This window comes from Phacochoerus africanus, chromosome 6 (genome assembly GCF_016906955.1).
Source record: "Phacochoerus africanus isolate WHEZ1 chromosome 6, ROS_Pafr_v1, whole genome shotgun sequence".
In the NCBI taxonomy this organism is placed as follows: domain Eukaryota; kingdom Metazoa; phylum Chordata; class Mammalia; order Artiodactyla; family Suidae; genus Phacochoerus; species Phacochoerus africanus.
The window spans coordinates 39,898,848-39,915,572 of record NC_062549.1 but is presented as its reverse complement, the minus strand read 5'-3'; the positions used below and the strand labels follow the sequence as shown (position 1 = coordinate 39,915,572).

The window sequence follows — 16,725 nt, the reverse complement described above, 5'->3', positions numbered from 1 at the left end:
GTTTAGGCCCTTGATCAGCTAGTGTTAAGGAGTTTTACAGAACTCTGAGTTCTTGCCTATTTAGTTTGGTGAAAAAGCAGGGGCCTTCTCTAATTTGAGGGGTTGGGGGTGGGTGTGGAGAGGGAGTGAAACTTCTCAACTAATAAATCTGCACATTGTACGCCCATCCTTTAGTAAATGCCTGTGCCTGTTGGATACCAAGAGTGTGAAAGCTGAATGAATAGCAGATACTTGCCACATACCCTGTTGCTTACTCCCTTGAAATTGAAATTACTCTTATTTGGGAGCAAAGCAAATGGCAGTTAAGCTGTCTTGGGCGGTTTTTTTCTTGAGGTTTGTTTTTTGTTTGTTTGTTTGTGGGTTTTGGGTTTTTTTTTTTTGCCTTTTTATGTCAGCTTTTTGGATTTGATCAGCTCTCATTTCATTCACGTGGTAAAAGCCAGGCTCACACAAAGTATCATGGACTTAGATTTCAGTTCTGTATTCATTTTAGGTCTGGCCTTTTAATAAAAGTCTTTGAGGGTTTTTTTTGTTTTTTGTTTTTTCTTCTAAATAAAAGTACAGATAAGACATGATATGAAATTGGGCTTTTCCTTCATGTCTAATCTGGAAATTGGCTGTTGATGCTGCTGAGGGTTTGTAATATAATTTTCATCTGAAAACACCAAATTGCTCTGTTTGCGCATTGTAGCTTTAAATATTGACTTTTCACCTTCTGACATGCTCCGGTTCCTGAGAGGCCTAATGTGGAAAGGGGAACGTGACAGAATAACATATCTACCATAATTCCTGTGAAACGACTTAAAATATTCTGTTATTTAGAAGTCCCGTCAGGACATGAACACTTGGAATCATAACTGTCTATAAACATAGGCTTAGGGTTGATAGTTTTCTCTAAGAATAGGCACAGAGAAAATAGTATATTATCTTGCAAATGAAGAATTGGAAATGCCAGACCCCAAATGAAGACAGATTTCCCTTTAATCTTTCGGCTAGTGTCACCTGCTAAACAACTCCCAGAAGAGTTGCTGAGATGTAATCAGCATTTAATAATGATTGCATTTGTTCAGCCGACTTTTTTTCTTTTTTTTAAGCCAACACATTGGCCCTTGAATAAAAGGCAGGATGACGGGTGGATTTCTTATATTGACCAGGGTTTTCATTGAACTTTAAAAAGTCTATTTTAATTTAGACACTGTTTCATGTTAGCGAAGTCTCAAGAAATTGATAATGGGGTTTCTTCGCATGGGATTGTTTTCTTAAAAGCCACACAAGGGGAAAAGATCAATATTAGGGCTTTCCGAGTGGCAGCTTTTTACAGACTCCCCCACCCCCACCCCCAGCACAATTGATTACAGCTGTTTTTGTAAAGGATTTAAAAAGAACAATCTGTATGAAAACCCTCCTTCTTTGCTATGAGTTGAGCAGTTCCAGGCAGGTTTCCATGGGGGCTGCACTGCAGCGTGACCACTTGAAGAGCCTGTGGCTGCACCCGCGGGCGGGTGGGGGCAGCCAGGCGGGGAAAGGCTATTAGGTGAGGGGTTGTGGGCACGCATGCCAAAGAGGTTGCCTGGCAGCTGCAATCATTCAGCTGAATTCCTCCACCTCCAAAGCAGGAGGGGTGAGACGCAAGTGATTTTTCTAGGCACGCGGTGTTGTCAGCGGCCGGGAGAGAGAGGTGAAGAATCTGTTTCACAGCATTGGCCGAAGGCAGGTGTATCCATTCCAAGTTAGGAAAGCTAGAAACTGCTAGGCCCCCAGCTTCCACATCCTCACCTGTTGCCTGGAGGCCACAGAGGGGTGGACGCATCTTCCTGGGGCACCCGGAGCCAGTTCTTCTCAGGCTGCCCCCTGATCTTGGACCCATAAAATAATAAATGCCACTCTGGGGGCAGAGGTGCTGTGTGGCCACAGGGTGCCTGGAGCAGGTAAATCTATTTGAAACTGGTCCCGTCTTGAAAGGCTGTGACAGGACCAAAGTGAGAGACTGGGGCAGGGGCTGGGCTGGACTCCCCGAGCTTTAATTCTCACTAGGACCCTGTGCTCTCTAGGAAATGAAGATGTACCAGGTAGCCCAGGTAGCTGTCATCAGAAAAGGCGGGGCTTTTTACAGAGAGCTTACCATTGGTTGCTTTACAGGAAGCATCTGCAGATGTGGGGTGGGCCATTAATTTGGGAAGAAGTAAAGATCCTTGGGAATGTGGGGATTTTAGAAGACAGTGTTAGGTTTAGAATCATTCCTTTGTATTTAGCATCCTTGGGCTTCCATAAATCACCACGGAGGCCTTGGGTATGTATGACTGGCTTCAGAACTGGTGGAAATCAGCTGGTAAGCCGCTTTTGGTACTCAGTTCACTTGGAGAAAAAAAAAATTCCTTGAGATGATCTGATAGGTTTTTGACTCCTAACTATTTGCTTTTCTTCATCTCCCATATTTTTAGGAAATGAAGTCTCTTATGAAATGGTGCTTACGGATATGTGTTCCCACTGAGGCTTTTCATTATCGCTAGTGAATTACCATGAATCAGCCAGGACTATACACTTCCATCAGCAGAATGTCAGAATAGCTTCATCTGTAGATTCTGATGGAGGTAGATCAGAAAGACCTAGGCACTGCTGGGGTGGACTAGCTTACCTTTTGGAGTTTTGAAGGCTCTGTCCCCGTGTTAATTTGAACAGCCAATAAAGAGTTTATCATGGTTGGGAAAAAAAAAATGTGATTACCCATCTCCTTTCCTCTTCCTTTTAGCAAGACCTCAGATGTTATCGTCACATAAGTAACTCATAAATGACAATTGAGGACACCAACAGGAGTGCTGTCTAAAATGTATTTGCTTGAGAGGTGGCACACGTGACTGTGAACACACTCCTTGTGAAGCAGGTGCTTTTGTCTGGGACCTCAGCCTCCTGCCTTAAGAGGTGTGGTGCAGCCCAGGGAGGCTCCATTTCTTGGGGAACTTTATGCAGCATCCACAGTGGATCTCGTCATGGACTCAAATACCTTTACATCTTTCCTGCTTCCTCTCTCAAGGAAGTCATTTCTTTTCTTTAAAAGCTGCTTGGCTCTGATTGCTCACTTGGCTGAAAAGTTTGATCAAGGACAGTTCCTTTTGCAAACTATTGCCTTTGGAGTGGATAAGCAATGAGATCCTGCTGTTTGGCACTGGGAACTATATCTAGTCACTTATGATGGAGCATGATAATGTGAGAAAAAGAATGTGTATATGTATGTGTGACTCGGTCTCTTTGTTGTACTGTAGAAAACTGACAGGACACTGTTAACCAGCTATAATGGAAGAAAATCATCATTTAAAAATAAAATTAATATACTAAGATTATGTGTGTGTGTATTTTTTTTTTTTGATAAAATGCAACACCCAGTTAGAAAAAAAAGAATATTTCCTTTATGTAATCAAAAGAAATACAAGGCCAGGGGCTATAAGCCTTGGGCAGAATCAGGCTTTTTCTTCCAGTAGATAATCAAGAATGTGAATAATCCTCTGGCACACAGGGCAGCCACCACTGTGATGTGGTACTAGGTATTAAAAGCCCACCATTCAGGGAGTTCCTGTGTGGGGCTCAGCGGTAACGATCCCAACTAATATCCATGAGGACTGGGGTTCAATTCCTGGCCTTGCTCAGTGGGTTAAGGATCTGCCATTGTCATGGGCTGCGGTGTAGGTCGCAGACACAGCTCGGATCTGGCATTACTATGGCTGTGGTGTAGGCCAGCAGCTGCCGCTCTGATTCAATCCCTAGCCTGAGAACGTCCATATGCCGCAGCTGCGGCCCTTGAAAATAAATAAAAAAGAAAAAGCCCACTGTTCAAAACAGCTTGACTTCTGGTTTTGAAATCCATGGTCTCATCACCTTTGGATGTACCCCTTTCTGTCTAGCTTTGTTACTTTTATTTAGGTAAGTGCTGACACATTTTCAGTCTTCCAGTATAAGGAACTAACTGCAAATGTCATTGTTTTGTTGAAAAACATCTCCTAGATCAGGTAGTCACTGTCAACCCAGAGCTTTGTGGAGGCAGCCACAGGAGTAAGACAGACAAGGCCAATGTGACAGAACAGACACTGAAGCCCAGGAGTCATACAGAGCGTCTCGGGCTCACTGGCAGGTCAGCCCTGGAGCTGTGTTGGGGACACAGCACTCCCAGGTCGTATTGGCCATCGGTGGTGAGGACTCAGCTGGGAAGGAGCTCGTTGACTGGGGCACCAGCAGCCTCACCTTGATGTGGGGTGTCTTCCCCGCTTTATATAAACCAGGAGCCAAGAGTCGCTCATGAGATGGGGAACAAGACCCAGGAAATTTTGGAACCTGGAGTCTTGTGCTTAAATACCCATCTTCCTGGAGCTTTTGCCTTCCTTGCCTTAGATCAAATGGATCAGGTGTGGCCCAAGCACTGTGATGTGACGGTGTGGCGCTTTTCTCAAGTAGAAACTTTTTTTTTCCCTGTTTGCCACTTACACACCCATATACTTCCATGGCACCGTCTTTAGATTCTGTGTCTAGGTATGTCTCTGTCTGTTTAACTGCAGTAACTGCTACATAGTCCTGTGGATGTTTGGAAGCTGGTCCCTGGCCATGTCCATCGGTCTTGTGCTTTCTGTGCCTTGGGCCGCATCTACATGTTGGAAAAATACAACGGTTAGGAACAAAATCATCCGCGAGCCACCACCCTCACCAATTCACTCCTTTATCTTCCATCCTCCTCGGATGGAAGCGCTCGGCCAAATGGTGTGAAATCGTAAGCGTTGTGAGGTTAGAAAATATGAAAACAAGATAATGCTTTTTAAATAGAGTGTGTTGTCTCAAGATTTTCCCCTGTTGTTGGGTGGTATGTGCTTTTTAATGACCGTGTTGAGAAAATTAGCTTATCATACATCATTGGCATAGCTACTGTCCCTCTCTAGTTGCAGTTAGGTTGTCTCAGGGATTTTGCTTTTTTTTTTTTTTTTTGACTTTGCCTTCTTTTTAGAATATTTCCTTAGGATAATTCCTAAGAGTAGACATATCGGGCCAGATGGTACAAAAGATTTCATATCTTCTTCAGACACATTGCCAAAGTCCTTACCAAAGGGCTTGTGCCCATTTCTGTTAGTTGGCATTTTTGAAAGAGTCAGAGCTTCTCGTTAGAGGCCAGTATTAAAGAGTCTCATGTTCCTATCAACATTCAAACTCAGTGCTAGCCTAGACCTGAAATACAGGCTTCGTTGGAAATTCCATCAACTAACTGCTGCTCGTGGCGGAGAGCAGGTTCATTCTCCCAACAGATGGAGGCTGGAGGGGTGGGGGCTGCCCTTGGACCTCAGGTCTTTCCCATTTTCCTGTCCCATAGGCTTCCTGTGGCACTCTGTCAGCTCCCATATAGGGTGGGGAATATATGCAGTTGTGCCTTGGGGCCTAAAATTGCAGCAGTTGAAAAGCCTTTAGAGGGAATTAGTAAATCTAAACCAGAGTCTCTTGGCTTCCTGTGCTTGACTTGGAGTCTGCTCCATTATGGTAGTTTTTAACAAAACACTTCTGAATGAGAAATAAATTCCAAATCTCTTTTTTTTTTCCCCCTACTCCTGCCAAACGCCACCAGGAAACAGAATCTCATTATTTCAGTTAGAAGATATTAATACTGACCCTCTCCAGCACTTGGGACTTTTCAGGTTAGGCTCACACAGCTTCTATTTTTACTCTAGTCTAAACTGTGGTCATATGGATGGCAACATCAGTACTGGAATATTCTAGTATGGGAGGGAGAGAGGCAGCAGTGCTTCTAATAACATGGCTGCAAACCTCTTGCTTCCCTCTGTTTGAGATTCCAAAAAAGGAAGAAAGCACAACTGGGAGCACATCTGTAAGTCATGAACATTTTCCTTTTGTGTGTCATGCATATTCAACATAATCCCACTCAATGTCTCAGGCGTTGCTTTAATACACGTTGGCCTCATAGAGCTCTATTTTTGTTGCCAGCGAATTTAACTCTAGACAGAGGTGGCTCCCTTCTCTCTCCATATCAAGAATCCGAACCCTTTACCACAAACAGAAGTAAGAATTTGGGGGGGGGGTGTTCTGCTTTATTTCCTCACCTCCCTACCTCCCTGTTGAGGTTGACGTCGGTATTCCTGAAGAGGAAGACTGGATTTTGTCTAACGTGAGCAGTAAACCAGTGTCATGAAGAGGGGGTTTTCTTGTTTTTTTTTTTGGTTTTTTTTTTTTTGTCTTTTGTCTTTTTGGAGCAGCACCCGCGGCATATGGAGGTTCCCAGGCTGGGGGTCTAATCCGAGCTGTAGCTGCCAGCCTATGCCACAGCCACAGCCACACCAGATCCAAGCCATGTCTGCAGCCTACACCACAGCTCATGGCAACACTGGATCCTTAACCCACTGAGCGAGGCCAGGGATCGAACTCGCAACCTCATGGTTCCTAGTCGGATTCATTTCCGCTGCGCCACGACAGGAACTTCATTTTGTTTGTTTGTTTGTTTTTAATGTTGATCGAATTTTATAATACAAACATTTCGGAATTCAAAAGTTAGGAAAGGGCCTAAAGTGAAAATTCTCCCCAGGTGAGATATGTTGCATTGAATTAGTTGTCCCTGTAATTTCTCGAGATTACAAAGCATAAACTATGTCAAGAATTTGGGTGCAAGGTTTAGATTTCTCTCTGCTTGGTTTGTTTGGTTAAGGGCTCTTCATGAAACGTGGCTTACAGAAACCGAGGGCTTTGGAGAAGCTTGGCTTGGCTTGGCTTACAGAAAGCGGGGTTGGTAGAATGATATGCCCATCATAGGATTGCTGGTGGAGGAGCATTTTCTCAATGAGTCTGTGTGGTCCACGCTGTTCACTGTTAAAGAGAAGTGGGGCTGGGGGCCTGCATCTTGCCTCTGCTGTGTTTCATAATGCTTGGGGGCGGTGGAGGGGGCATCATTCAGTTAAATAAACATACAGGCACTCCTAGGTCCTTCTGTATGAGCTGCCGGTTTAAACTGACCTGATAAACCACTTACTGAGCCAGGTACCCTTCTGAGAACTCCGTAGACAAACCCTGTAGGAACAAAAATAATTTCCAAGCACCAGCTACATCAACATGCCTACAGTGAGGCATCTTTTCTGAAAATCATAGTGATTTCTCCTGAATCATAAATATACATTGAGATAAGCCAAGTAATCCTTTGGCAAGATTTTTTTTTTTTTTTTTTTTGCTGCTGTTTTTCTTAACATGCTGATTATTGGGCTGAGCATTTTATTAGAGAAAGATTTTATGTGAGCTTTGTTGGCTAGGACAACTGCTTTGAATCACATTCAGTTCTTATTTTTGAACAGAGAGGAAAATTTCTACTGTTAAGTACACTAACTCAGTGTTACTTTTTAAAATGCTTTTTAGTCGTTTAAATGTTCTCCAGAGACTAGCGTTGGGCCTGGCTCATTGGAGGCATTCTTAATGAGTTGGTGGTTTCTTCTAAAGTCATACTTCTCTCTCTCTCTGGTCGTCATCCTCAGAGTATAAGGCTGCATTCCAGATTGCTCTTTTTTCTTTTTTTTTTTTTTTTGTCTTTTCTAAGGCCGCTTCCACGGCATATGGAGGTTCCCAGGCTAGGGGTCTAATCGGAGCTGTAGCTGCTGGCCTACACCACAGCCACAACGACTTGAGATCTGAGCCAAGTCTGCGACCTACACCACAGCTCATGGCAGCACCGGATCCTTAACCCACCAAGCAAGGCCCAGGATCGAACCCGCAACTTCATGGTTCCTAGACGGATTCATTAACCACTGCGCCATGACAGGAACTCCCAGATTGCTCCGTTTAAAAAAGACGTAGTAAGGGCACATTGCTTGAATTTTCCCTAATGTCAGATAACCAGATAACTTATTTAAAATATAGTGCTTATTTCCTTTCACCAACTGGCTTAAAGCTTGGGTTCAACCTTTCAGAAAAATGTGACCTCGCCTACTCTTTGTTGAACCTTTCCCATGGCTGGCTCTCAGCACAGTAGGGAATACAGAAAACATCAGATCTGTTCCAGGTCCTTGGACCCCGTCAAGGAATGCACACCCTCAGTGGTGAGATAAGATTCCCATTCTGTATTTGGCTCCAACAGGAAAACCCACCATGACTGGTACGTTCCAAGTGAGTGGTTCAGACTTGAAGGATTGTAAAAAGATACTGTAGGAATTCTGGCATCTGCCCTGCCTTGGTTGGTTGCAAAAGGTTCATGGAACTAGTTGAATTTTTCCATGGTTGCTGATGATGTGACTTTTTTACAAATTTATTTTTCAATGTGGCAATTTTATGAGCCGCCCCATCACCTTTTTGCCGCAGGCTTCACACCCAAATGGGATTCTACCTTCACAGAACCTGTTTTTTTTTTTTTTTTTTTCAGAATTGGGTTTTTCTCGTACTCTGCACCAGGAAATAAGTTAAAAACCCCACTTTAGGGAAGGTATGCTCAAGTGTTTCTTGAAATTAGAGAGTTTAGCTTTTTCTGTGATTCAGGACTAGTCTAGGTGTTTAAAACAGGTCTGAGCTAAAGATCTTTCTTAAGGTAGGATTTATGAATTCGCTTTCATGTGTGACCTCACCTTTGACCTCAGCTTTTGTATAAATTATATACAGGATAGTAGAATAACCCTAGGACATTGTTAGGTACCAGATAGTTTTCTGCAAACAAAGCTCTTAAAATAAGAGCTTGGTAAATACAATAGTATTTGCCTGTAAATCTGTGATACAGTCATATCTCACATGTTCAAAGACAACAGCGTCTTTTGCCAACAATCAACATAGGTTTCCTTCCTTCTATTACATCTTTGGTTTGGATGGGACACCTGATAGACATGAAGGCATTCCTCAAAATGAATGAATGGCAGTTGATAGACATGGCCCCAGGCATCCTTCATAGAGAAAATTTACAGGACGTTGGGCCAAGAAGAAATTGTTCAGCAAGACCTCTTAACTCTTAGCACAGATTTTTCCTCCCGTCTTTGATGCCAAGAATCTAGTTTTGAAAGACGTTCAATAGATTTTCGGGCGGAGCTGGGGGGAGACTATTCATGGCCAAAGTTTGAAAGTGCTGGATCCAGCTGAGTTCCACAGGACGCTTTACTGCTGTTCTTCTCAGGGTCTTTGTTATGATTCCGTGTGAATCACTAGGAGGGGCGTGGGGAGGGGCCAGGCACAGCACGGCCTTGGCCAGCACTCAGTGAGCCTCCCCTCTGAAGCCCAGACTTGGACCCGAATCCCTGCTCCCCACTCTGAGCTGTGTGCCCTTGGACAAGCTTCCATTCCTTGGGCTGCAGTGGAGATTGCTGAGATGATTAAATGTGCCAGTGCTTATAAAACACTTAGCACGAAATGCCTGGCACATAATAAACACTTAACAGTTAGCTGCAGCTAATCCTTCTGAACCCGGGGGCTGACTGGCTCTGCTATCTTCGTGTTGTGGGGCTTACAGCGCAATAGAAAGAGCCCAGAATTAGGTGGCTCAAGGTAAGGGCTCCCATCTGGCCACCAACTTGCCTGGAGGATTTTCAGTTCCTTGGCCACTCGGGTGTTCCGTGTCTTCACTTTTGAAATAAATAGGTCATCCTGATGCCTATAATGTCCCATCAAGCTCTAAGATTATGTGTTCCTTTGGGCCGTACCTAAGCCAGAATTGGCAAGCTCATCTTAAGGGCAAGTCTAGCATCTCTGTGGGACTATGTGGGAGAAAAGTTTCACTATTATTTCATTTACAGTGTGTGCTTGTTAGTAATAAAATAGTTTATTAAGTCACCCCTGGAAAAATAAGCTAAAGTTACAGCCAGTTTGGTGCTTTGTAATCACCATAAAAGTTAATAGACATTTGAGTTTAAATCAGGGCTAGACGTGCCTTTATGCTGAAACTAAGAGGCATCATCTAAGGATTTGTTTTCTGTGATGCGATTCAGAATGTCACTTCAGGCCACATGAATATTTGATCTTTATGTCCAAAGGCTAATTTTCTGAAGTTGGGTCTCGAGGGGGCCGTGTGTGATACCCAGAAAGAGTGAGGTTTTCTACTTTCTGACTTCCTCAACCTAAGTCTGCACTGTAAGGTGAATTTGAACACCTATTGCTTTCAGCTTTAATTCTCGTGACCACTGTTTGTCTGTTGCCCTAATTTAAGGCATTTAGAGGACATCTGTCTGTTAGATAAGGCAGTGTATCTTTCAAGGAAGATTTTGAATTTCTACGTAACAGGTTTCCTCCCTGGCAGTTTGAAACGTGGTATTTGTTCAATGTAAGTTTTACCTGCACAAGAAAAATCCAACAAGTAGATTTGTTCAGTTGCCATCCCACATTTTTTTTTTCTTTTTTTGGCTGAGGAAAAGGGCAGGTTTGTGATATTTCATACTAAAACTGAGATGAATGGTCTTGACGGTCATCCAGGCACTGAATCAGAATTTTCTCTATTTTTAGTGCAAACACCATAGAGGTTTGGGTTGAATCATTTTGTCAGGATACTAGTTTTCATCATCCTGAAGCTGTAAGGCCTAGATCACCATCTGTTTCCTCTATTTTTTTCTTTTCTTTTCTTTTCTTTCTTTCTTTCTTTCTTTCTTTCTTTCTTTCTTTCTTTCTTTCTTTCTTTCTTTCTTTTCTTTTCTTTTCTTTTCTTTCTTTTCTTTTCTTTCTTTTCTTTCTTTCTTTCTTTCTAAGGGCCACACCTCCAGCATATGGAAGTTCTCAGGCTAGGGGTCTAATTGGAGCTGCAGCTGCTGGCCTGCACCACAGCCACAGCAATGCGGGATCCAAGCTGCATCTGTGACCTGCACCACAGCTCACGGCAACACCAGATCCTCAACCCACTGAGCAAGGCCAGGGATCGAACCTGCGTCCTCTTGGATCCTAGTCAGGTTGGTTATTGCTGAGCCATGATGGGAACTCTGCTTTCCTGCATTTTCTATCCTTAAGGGGTTTTATTTCCTCTTAGGGATTTTGTATGAAGGAAATTGGTGTCACCAGGTCTCTGAGTGGCTTTTTTTGGGTCATGGAGCCTGGGGTTTGGGTAGAGGAAGTGGCAGCAGCTGACACTGGAAATGCGGGTGAAGCCATATGGTAGAAGGATGTCTTTCAAAGCTAAAGAGTTTTTATTTCATCCTATAGGTGACGGAAAGCCAATAAGGGATTTTTGGCAGGGGAGTAATTATAGCCACGTTTAAGAATGTACACACTACTATGTATAGAATGGATAACTGGCAAGGACCTGCTGTATAGACCAGAAGAATCTACTCAGTATTCTGTAATAACCTATATGAGAAAAGAGAATGAATATATATGTCTGATTCACTTTGCTGTATTCCTGAAACCAATACAACATTGTAAGTCAACTATACCCAATGACATTTTTTTTTTTTTGGTCTTTTTGCCTTTTCTAGGGCCGCTCCTGTGGCATATGGAGGTTCCCAGGCTAGGGGTTGAATCAGAGCTGGAGCTGCCGGCCTACACCAGAGCCACAGCAACGAGGGATCCGAGCCGCATCTGCCACCTACACCCAGCTCTCGGCTATGTCAGATCCTTAACCCACTGAGCTAGGCCAGGGATTGAACCCTCAACCTTGTGGTTCCTAGTCAGATTCGCTAACCACTGCACCATGACAGGAACTCCCTATACCCAATAACATTTTTTAAAAAAGAAAGGAAAGAAAGAAAAAGAGTGATCCCTCAGCATACAATAGATTCAAAGACAAAGACTTGAGGGTGGCTTAGCCCTTGTAATGGTCCAGACCCAGCGTGTTGAGGTTGCTGCAGTTTGGGGACCGGAGAAGAAGACGTGGAGTTGGAAACAAATGTGTATCTTGCCTGCCTTCCAGGCATTGTGGGGATAGAAAACTCCCAGCAGGGCGTCTTCTCTTCTGGGAAGAGCGGCCTCCCCTATGGAGCCAATTTAGCGCTCAGTTTCCATGGCTGAACAAGGCATAGAGCAGAAACTGCCTTTCTGTAGTCCGTTTTCCTCCTTGTTGTACCTGGTTGCTTTCCACCACTTCCCTTCGCTCTCCTGGATGCACATCTTGCATCAGCTAAGGGGGAAAGGTCTGAAAGACCAGCTTTGTTTTTCTTGCAGTTTGTACTCTGAGCCCTGTTAGCCAACAGTGTTGGTGCTGCCTCACAGAGATGGCCAGTCCCGGATTAAGCCACCTCCTTAGGAAACCCCCCCATCAGGCAGCACCTCTTCGCTCCAGGCTCTGCCTCTGCATGTTTCTTCTCAGGTCCTTTGTCCAGTGGCTGTGTCTCCTCAAGCACATTGTTCAGGGTGAGTTGGGATTTTCTGCTTAGGGGGAGGCAAGGCACAGTTGACTGGGTGTAGAAGCAATGGTCCTGAGTCTCCCCTGTTCTTGGCTTTCGAGAGATGCACGTCTTGCCCCCAGCCCCCCAGGAATGTTAGTGCAGAAGTCATTTCTCTCCCCAGGCATGTCAACTGCAGCCACACTTTATGCACTGACGGTGGCATCTTCACCAAAGGAATTGTCACGCTTGCAAAGGTGTTTTTTGGTTTCAAAAGAAAGAGATTGGAGATGATCTTGGCGTGTTTCCTGCTGCAGAGTGGAAAGGAGCCTGCTTAGTCTTATGACGTTGGACTCTATGGAAGGATGGATATTGGTCATTCCCAAGCTTGGTCCTCCTGATGTCAGAGCAGGAGGTAACTTTTAGTGTGATGTCGTCATTATTTGCACCACTCAGATGATGGGGGGAACAAATCCTTGTAGCTGCCTTTGTGCACATGAAACATCCCATCAGCCCCTAGAGTGAGCCCCACAGAGCTGGAGCAGCCGAGAGTGAGCCAGATTCTCTGGAGGCGTCCTGACCCCCAGTCTTGGAGTAATTCAGGCTCCCCAGCTTCCTCCTAAGAAGCCGATTGTCCTGAAAAAGTCAGTTGCCCCTCTAGCCACCGCATGTGGTTGCATGTGAGGTGGCCAGAATTCCTTAGGAAGATGATTTTTTGCCCAGTCTGCCGGTTGCTGTGACAGACGCCTCAGGCCAACAACCTGGTCACCTCATGAATAGAAATTCAGTTTATGAATAGGCGTCAAAGATCTTCGTGTGGCTCATGCTGCCATAAACTTTTTTGACCCAAGCCAAGAGGAAAATGAAAGCCATTCAGTGTTAAGAAAAAAGCAAACAGGTTTCTGCTTTTAAGTCTCAAGGTTGCTTAAGTAGGTGCCATGCCATGTGTGTGGGACGGGTGGGACCAATGATCTCCCACCCTTTGGATGGAAAGATCTTAACTGTAGGAGTCCTGGAGGCCTTGTAAAACACGTTACCTCTGCAGCCTGAGTCAAAGGCCAATTTGTTTTAGGAAATTTCAGTCGGCAAATATTTACCGAGTCCCCGTGCACACTGAGAGGGGCAGGGAGCACACCCGGGTCACTCAGGGCCTGCCTTCACCTGCAGAAGAGCAAGAGAAAATAGACCTGAAATGATGAAAAATAAAAGAGGTTGTTTTAAACTGTTCATAGGCTCCAAAATCCAAAATAGTAGTTTGTGGAGTTCCCGTCGTGGCGCAGTCTTAATGAATCTGACTAGGAACCATGAGTTGCAGATTGGATCCCTGGCCTTGCTCAGTGGGTTAAGGATCAAGCTGTGGTGTAGGTCGCAGATGTGGCTCGGATCCCGCACTGCTGTGCTGTGGTGTAGGCCGGTGGCTACAGCTCTGATTTGACCCCTAGCCTGGGAACCTCCATATGCCACTAGAGTGTCCCTAGAAGAGGCAAAAAAAAAAAATAGTGGTTTGTTACAGGGGACAGGTAAGGGCTAGAGAAGTCAGAGCCTGTTTTGTAGATAGGATTTGAGAGAAAGCACAAAAGGAGAGGGTCCTATAGCTGAAGTTTACAGGACAGGAGTTCCGTTGTGGCTCAGCAGGTGAAGAACCCGACTGGTATCTGTGAGGACAGGGGTTCTATCCCGGGCCTCGCTCATTGGGTTAAGGATCTGGTATTGCCGTGAGCTATGCTATAGGTCGCAGATGCGGCTCAGATCTGTTGTTGCTGTGGCTGTGGTGCAGGCCGGCAGCTGCAGCTCCGATTGGACCCCTAGCCTGGGAACCTTCATATGCCACGGGTGTGGCCCTAAAAAGAAGAAATTCACAGGGCAAAGTTTAATACCAGCAGGACCACAAAAAAGCCCAAGTGGCACTTACTGAGCATCTCCTATATACCAGGTACTGTGATTATAGGGAGTCGGGGTGGCTTGAAGATGTATGAGATACAGTCCCCACCCTCAAAGGGGCTGAAAGTCTAGTGGGATCAGTGATGCCAATGGGCTTGGGAATTACAGCCTGGGATGGTGCGAGCCTTAGAGACCCGTATCCAGCAGAAGGGCCTCAGATGGCAGAGTTAAGCTCTGACTCTTCTAGCAGAAAAGTCCCAGCACACTCTTGGCTCGAGGTGGCCCCTCAGAGCCTGCAGGCCAGGCCACTGGGAAACCAGTCCCTAAGGTCTCAGTTCTCAAAATGTGCTGATACGGTTGCTGCAACAAAGTGGACGCCTGTACCTTCCTGCACGTGGGTTCAGATTGAGGCCACTGGAGCCTCTCCACCCAGAAGCCAAAATCTGAGTGAGGAAAGTGATGCTGCGTTGGGAGGTGGCCCCATCGTGCCAGGCCCAGCGAGAGTGGGAACAGGAGGCTTTATTTTAAGAGGAAATCAAATGAAAGACACTGTAGGAAGGGAAACATTTTTTTATCATTCTTGTTAGAAACAAATATTCAATTCGGGTTTTTTTTTTTTTTTTGTCTTATCTAGGGCCGCACCCGTGGCTTATGGAGGTTCCCAGGCTAGGGGTCCAGTCGGAGCTGGAGCCGCTGGCCTACACCACAGCCACAGCAACGTGGGATCCGAGCCGAGTCTGCGACCTACACCACAGCTCATAGCAACAGCGGATCCTTAACCCACTGAGCGGGGCCAGGGATCAAACCTGAGACCTCATGGATACTAGTTGGGTTCATTAACCACTGAGCCACAACAGGCACTCACCAATTTGATTTTTTTAAAAATAGGACAATAATGACTGTTTCCTATCTCCACATACAAATGTTGAGAAGTTGACTGTTGCATTGATTTCTGGGCTTTCATGAGATACTGGTGGTAAAATATCAATTCACTGAAACTGTTTAAGAAAAGCTCTATGTCTGCTCTGCCTCTGATTCATGCAGGCTCCTCTCTTGGTGGGATTAGGTTGAATTTTAATACTTAAACTCTTACTGAAGAGCTAAGAAGCTGTGGAGCTGGTTGACTTAGTGAATGATCCCTCTCCATAGTCAGCGTGTGATTTGCTGTTACCAAGTGCCAGCAGTATGAAAAGAATGTGCTCATGTGGGTTTATCTGCATTTGTCATTAAGGCCCTGCTAAGCCTGTGAGCCCGGGACACGGCTCACCCACATTTCTGGCTCGTGGTGGGCTGTCGCCCTGGTCCGTGAGCCTCCCAGGCGCTGCTGCTCTCGGGGTGTGGTGCTGGCATCTACATGCGTCTGGGCTGTGGCAGGGAGCCCTGTGACAGCCTGCCCCCCAGGAGAAGCTCTCAGCCCTAGTGATGCCTCTCTGAGTGTGGCCAGGCCTGCCAACGTTCAAGTGGATCCCTGGGCATTGATCCCAAAGAATGTCTTAAATGATTTGAGCATCTTTGTCCCCATGCTTAGATCCCCAAGAATGTCTTAAATGATTTGAGCATCTGGTAGCTTTTCTAGTGTGGGAAACTCATGGTGACTTTGTGGCAAGAAGGCCTGAGATGGTTACAAGTAGCTCTGGGGCCACTGGAACTCAGACGGGTTTCGTAGCATGTAACGTGAATCAGCCCATGATACATGCTTTGGTCTCAGAGCCATCTTCATGCTACTGGATTAGGCTACACAGGCTTCCCTCGGGGGTATTCGTCAGTCATCAGTCCTTGAGGTCATGCAAGTTGTCAGAGGGTCTTGAGGAAGGGCCGAGCCAGAAATTTGGGTTCAAAGGAACAGGGGAGAGGCACAGGTAGTCCTGGAGGTGTAAACCTGAACAGTAAGATGAACAAGCTCGTTTCCTAATCACTCACCATCCTGCATCCCTTCCCTTTCCTTTCTCAGCGGGCAGAGCTGACGTCTGATAAAGACATGTACCTTGACAACAGCTCCATTGAAGAAGCTTCAGGAGTGTATCCTATTGATGATGACGACTATGCTTCTGCTTCAGGCTCGGGTAAGGCTGGCTACTTCCCCACTCTTCTCCGTTCTCCACGCTTGGGTATGCACACATGTGCACACATGCGTGTGCACACACACACATGCATGCACAAATGCATGCAGTACACGCTCTCCTGGGACTTACCTCGAGGAGATAGACAGGATGCATTATAGTTAAGAGCACGCTCTGTGGAGTCACAGCACCTGGCTGTGAATTCTAGCTCCCTGCCACTTAAGCTGTGAGATCTCGGGAATGTATGTGACTTGGCTAAACCTCAGTTTCCTCATTTATAGAATGGAAGGTAATAATAGTCCCTCCCACATAGGTTTGAGGCGAGGCTTAAAGGGTTGACACATCTGTAGCTCTTAGACTTTGCTGCTTGGCAGGTAGTCAGTCTTCTGTCAACATTAGCTTTGATTTTTATTATTAAGGCTTTCAGAGTGATGTCATGGAAACCACCCCTCAAGAAATCCCTCAAACACTAGTTTCATAAAACCACCAAACTACCGTAAAATTTATAAGTGAGACCAAGAAGAGTTATAGTTTCTGTATTCCTC

The 16,725-nt window shown here is 45.3% G+C and overlaps 1 protein-coding gene across 1 annotated transcript in view; it reads left to right on the top strand.

Moving 5' to 3' along the window:
- The window catches only part of SDC2 (syndecan 2), a 127,845-nt gene that overhangs the window by 95,677 nt on the left and 15,443 nt on the right, over positions 1–16,725 (top strand). The window contains exon 2 of the mRNA XM_047783562.1: positions 16,072–16,183. Within this exon, the coding sequence (XP_047639518.1) occupies positions 16,072–16,183 (112 nt within the window). The remainder of the gene's footprint in view (positions 1–16,071; positions 16,184–16,725) is intronic.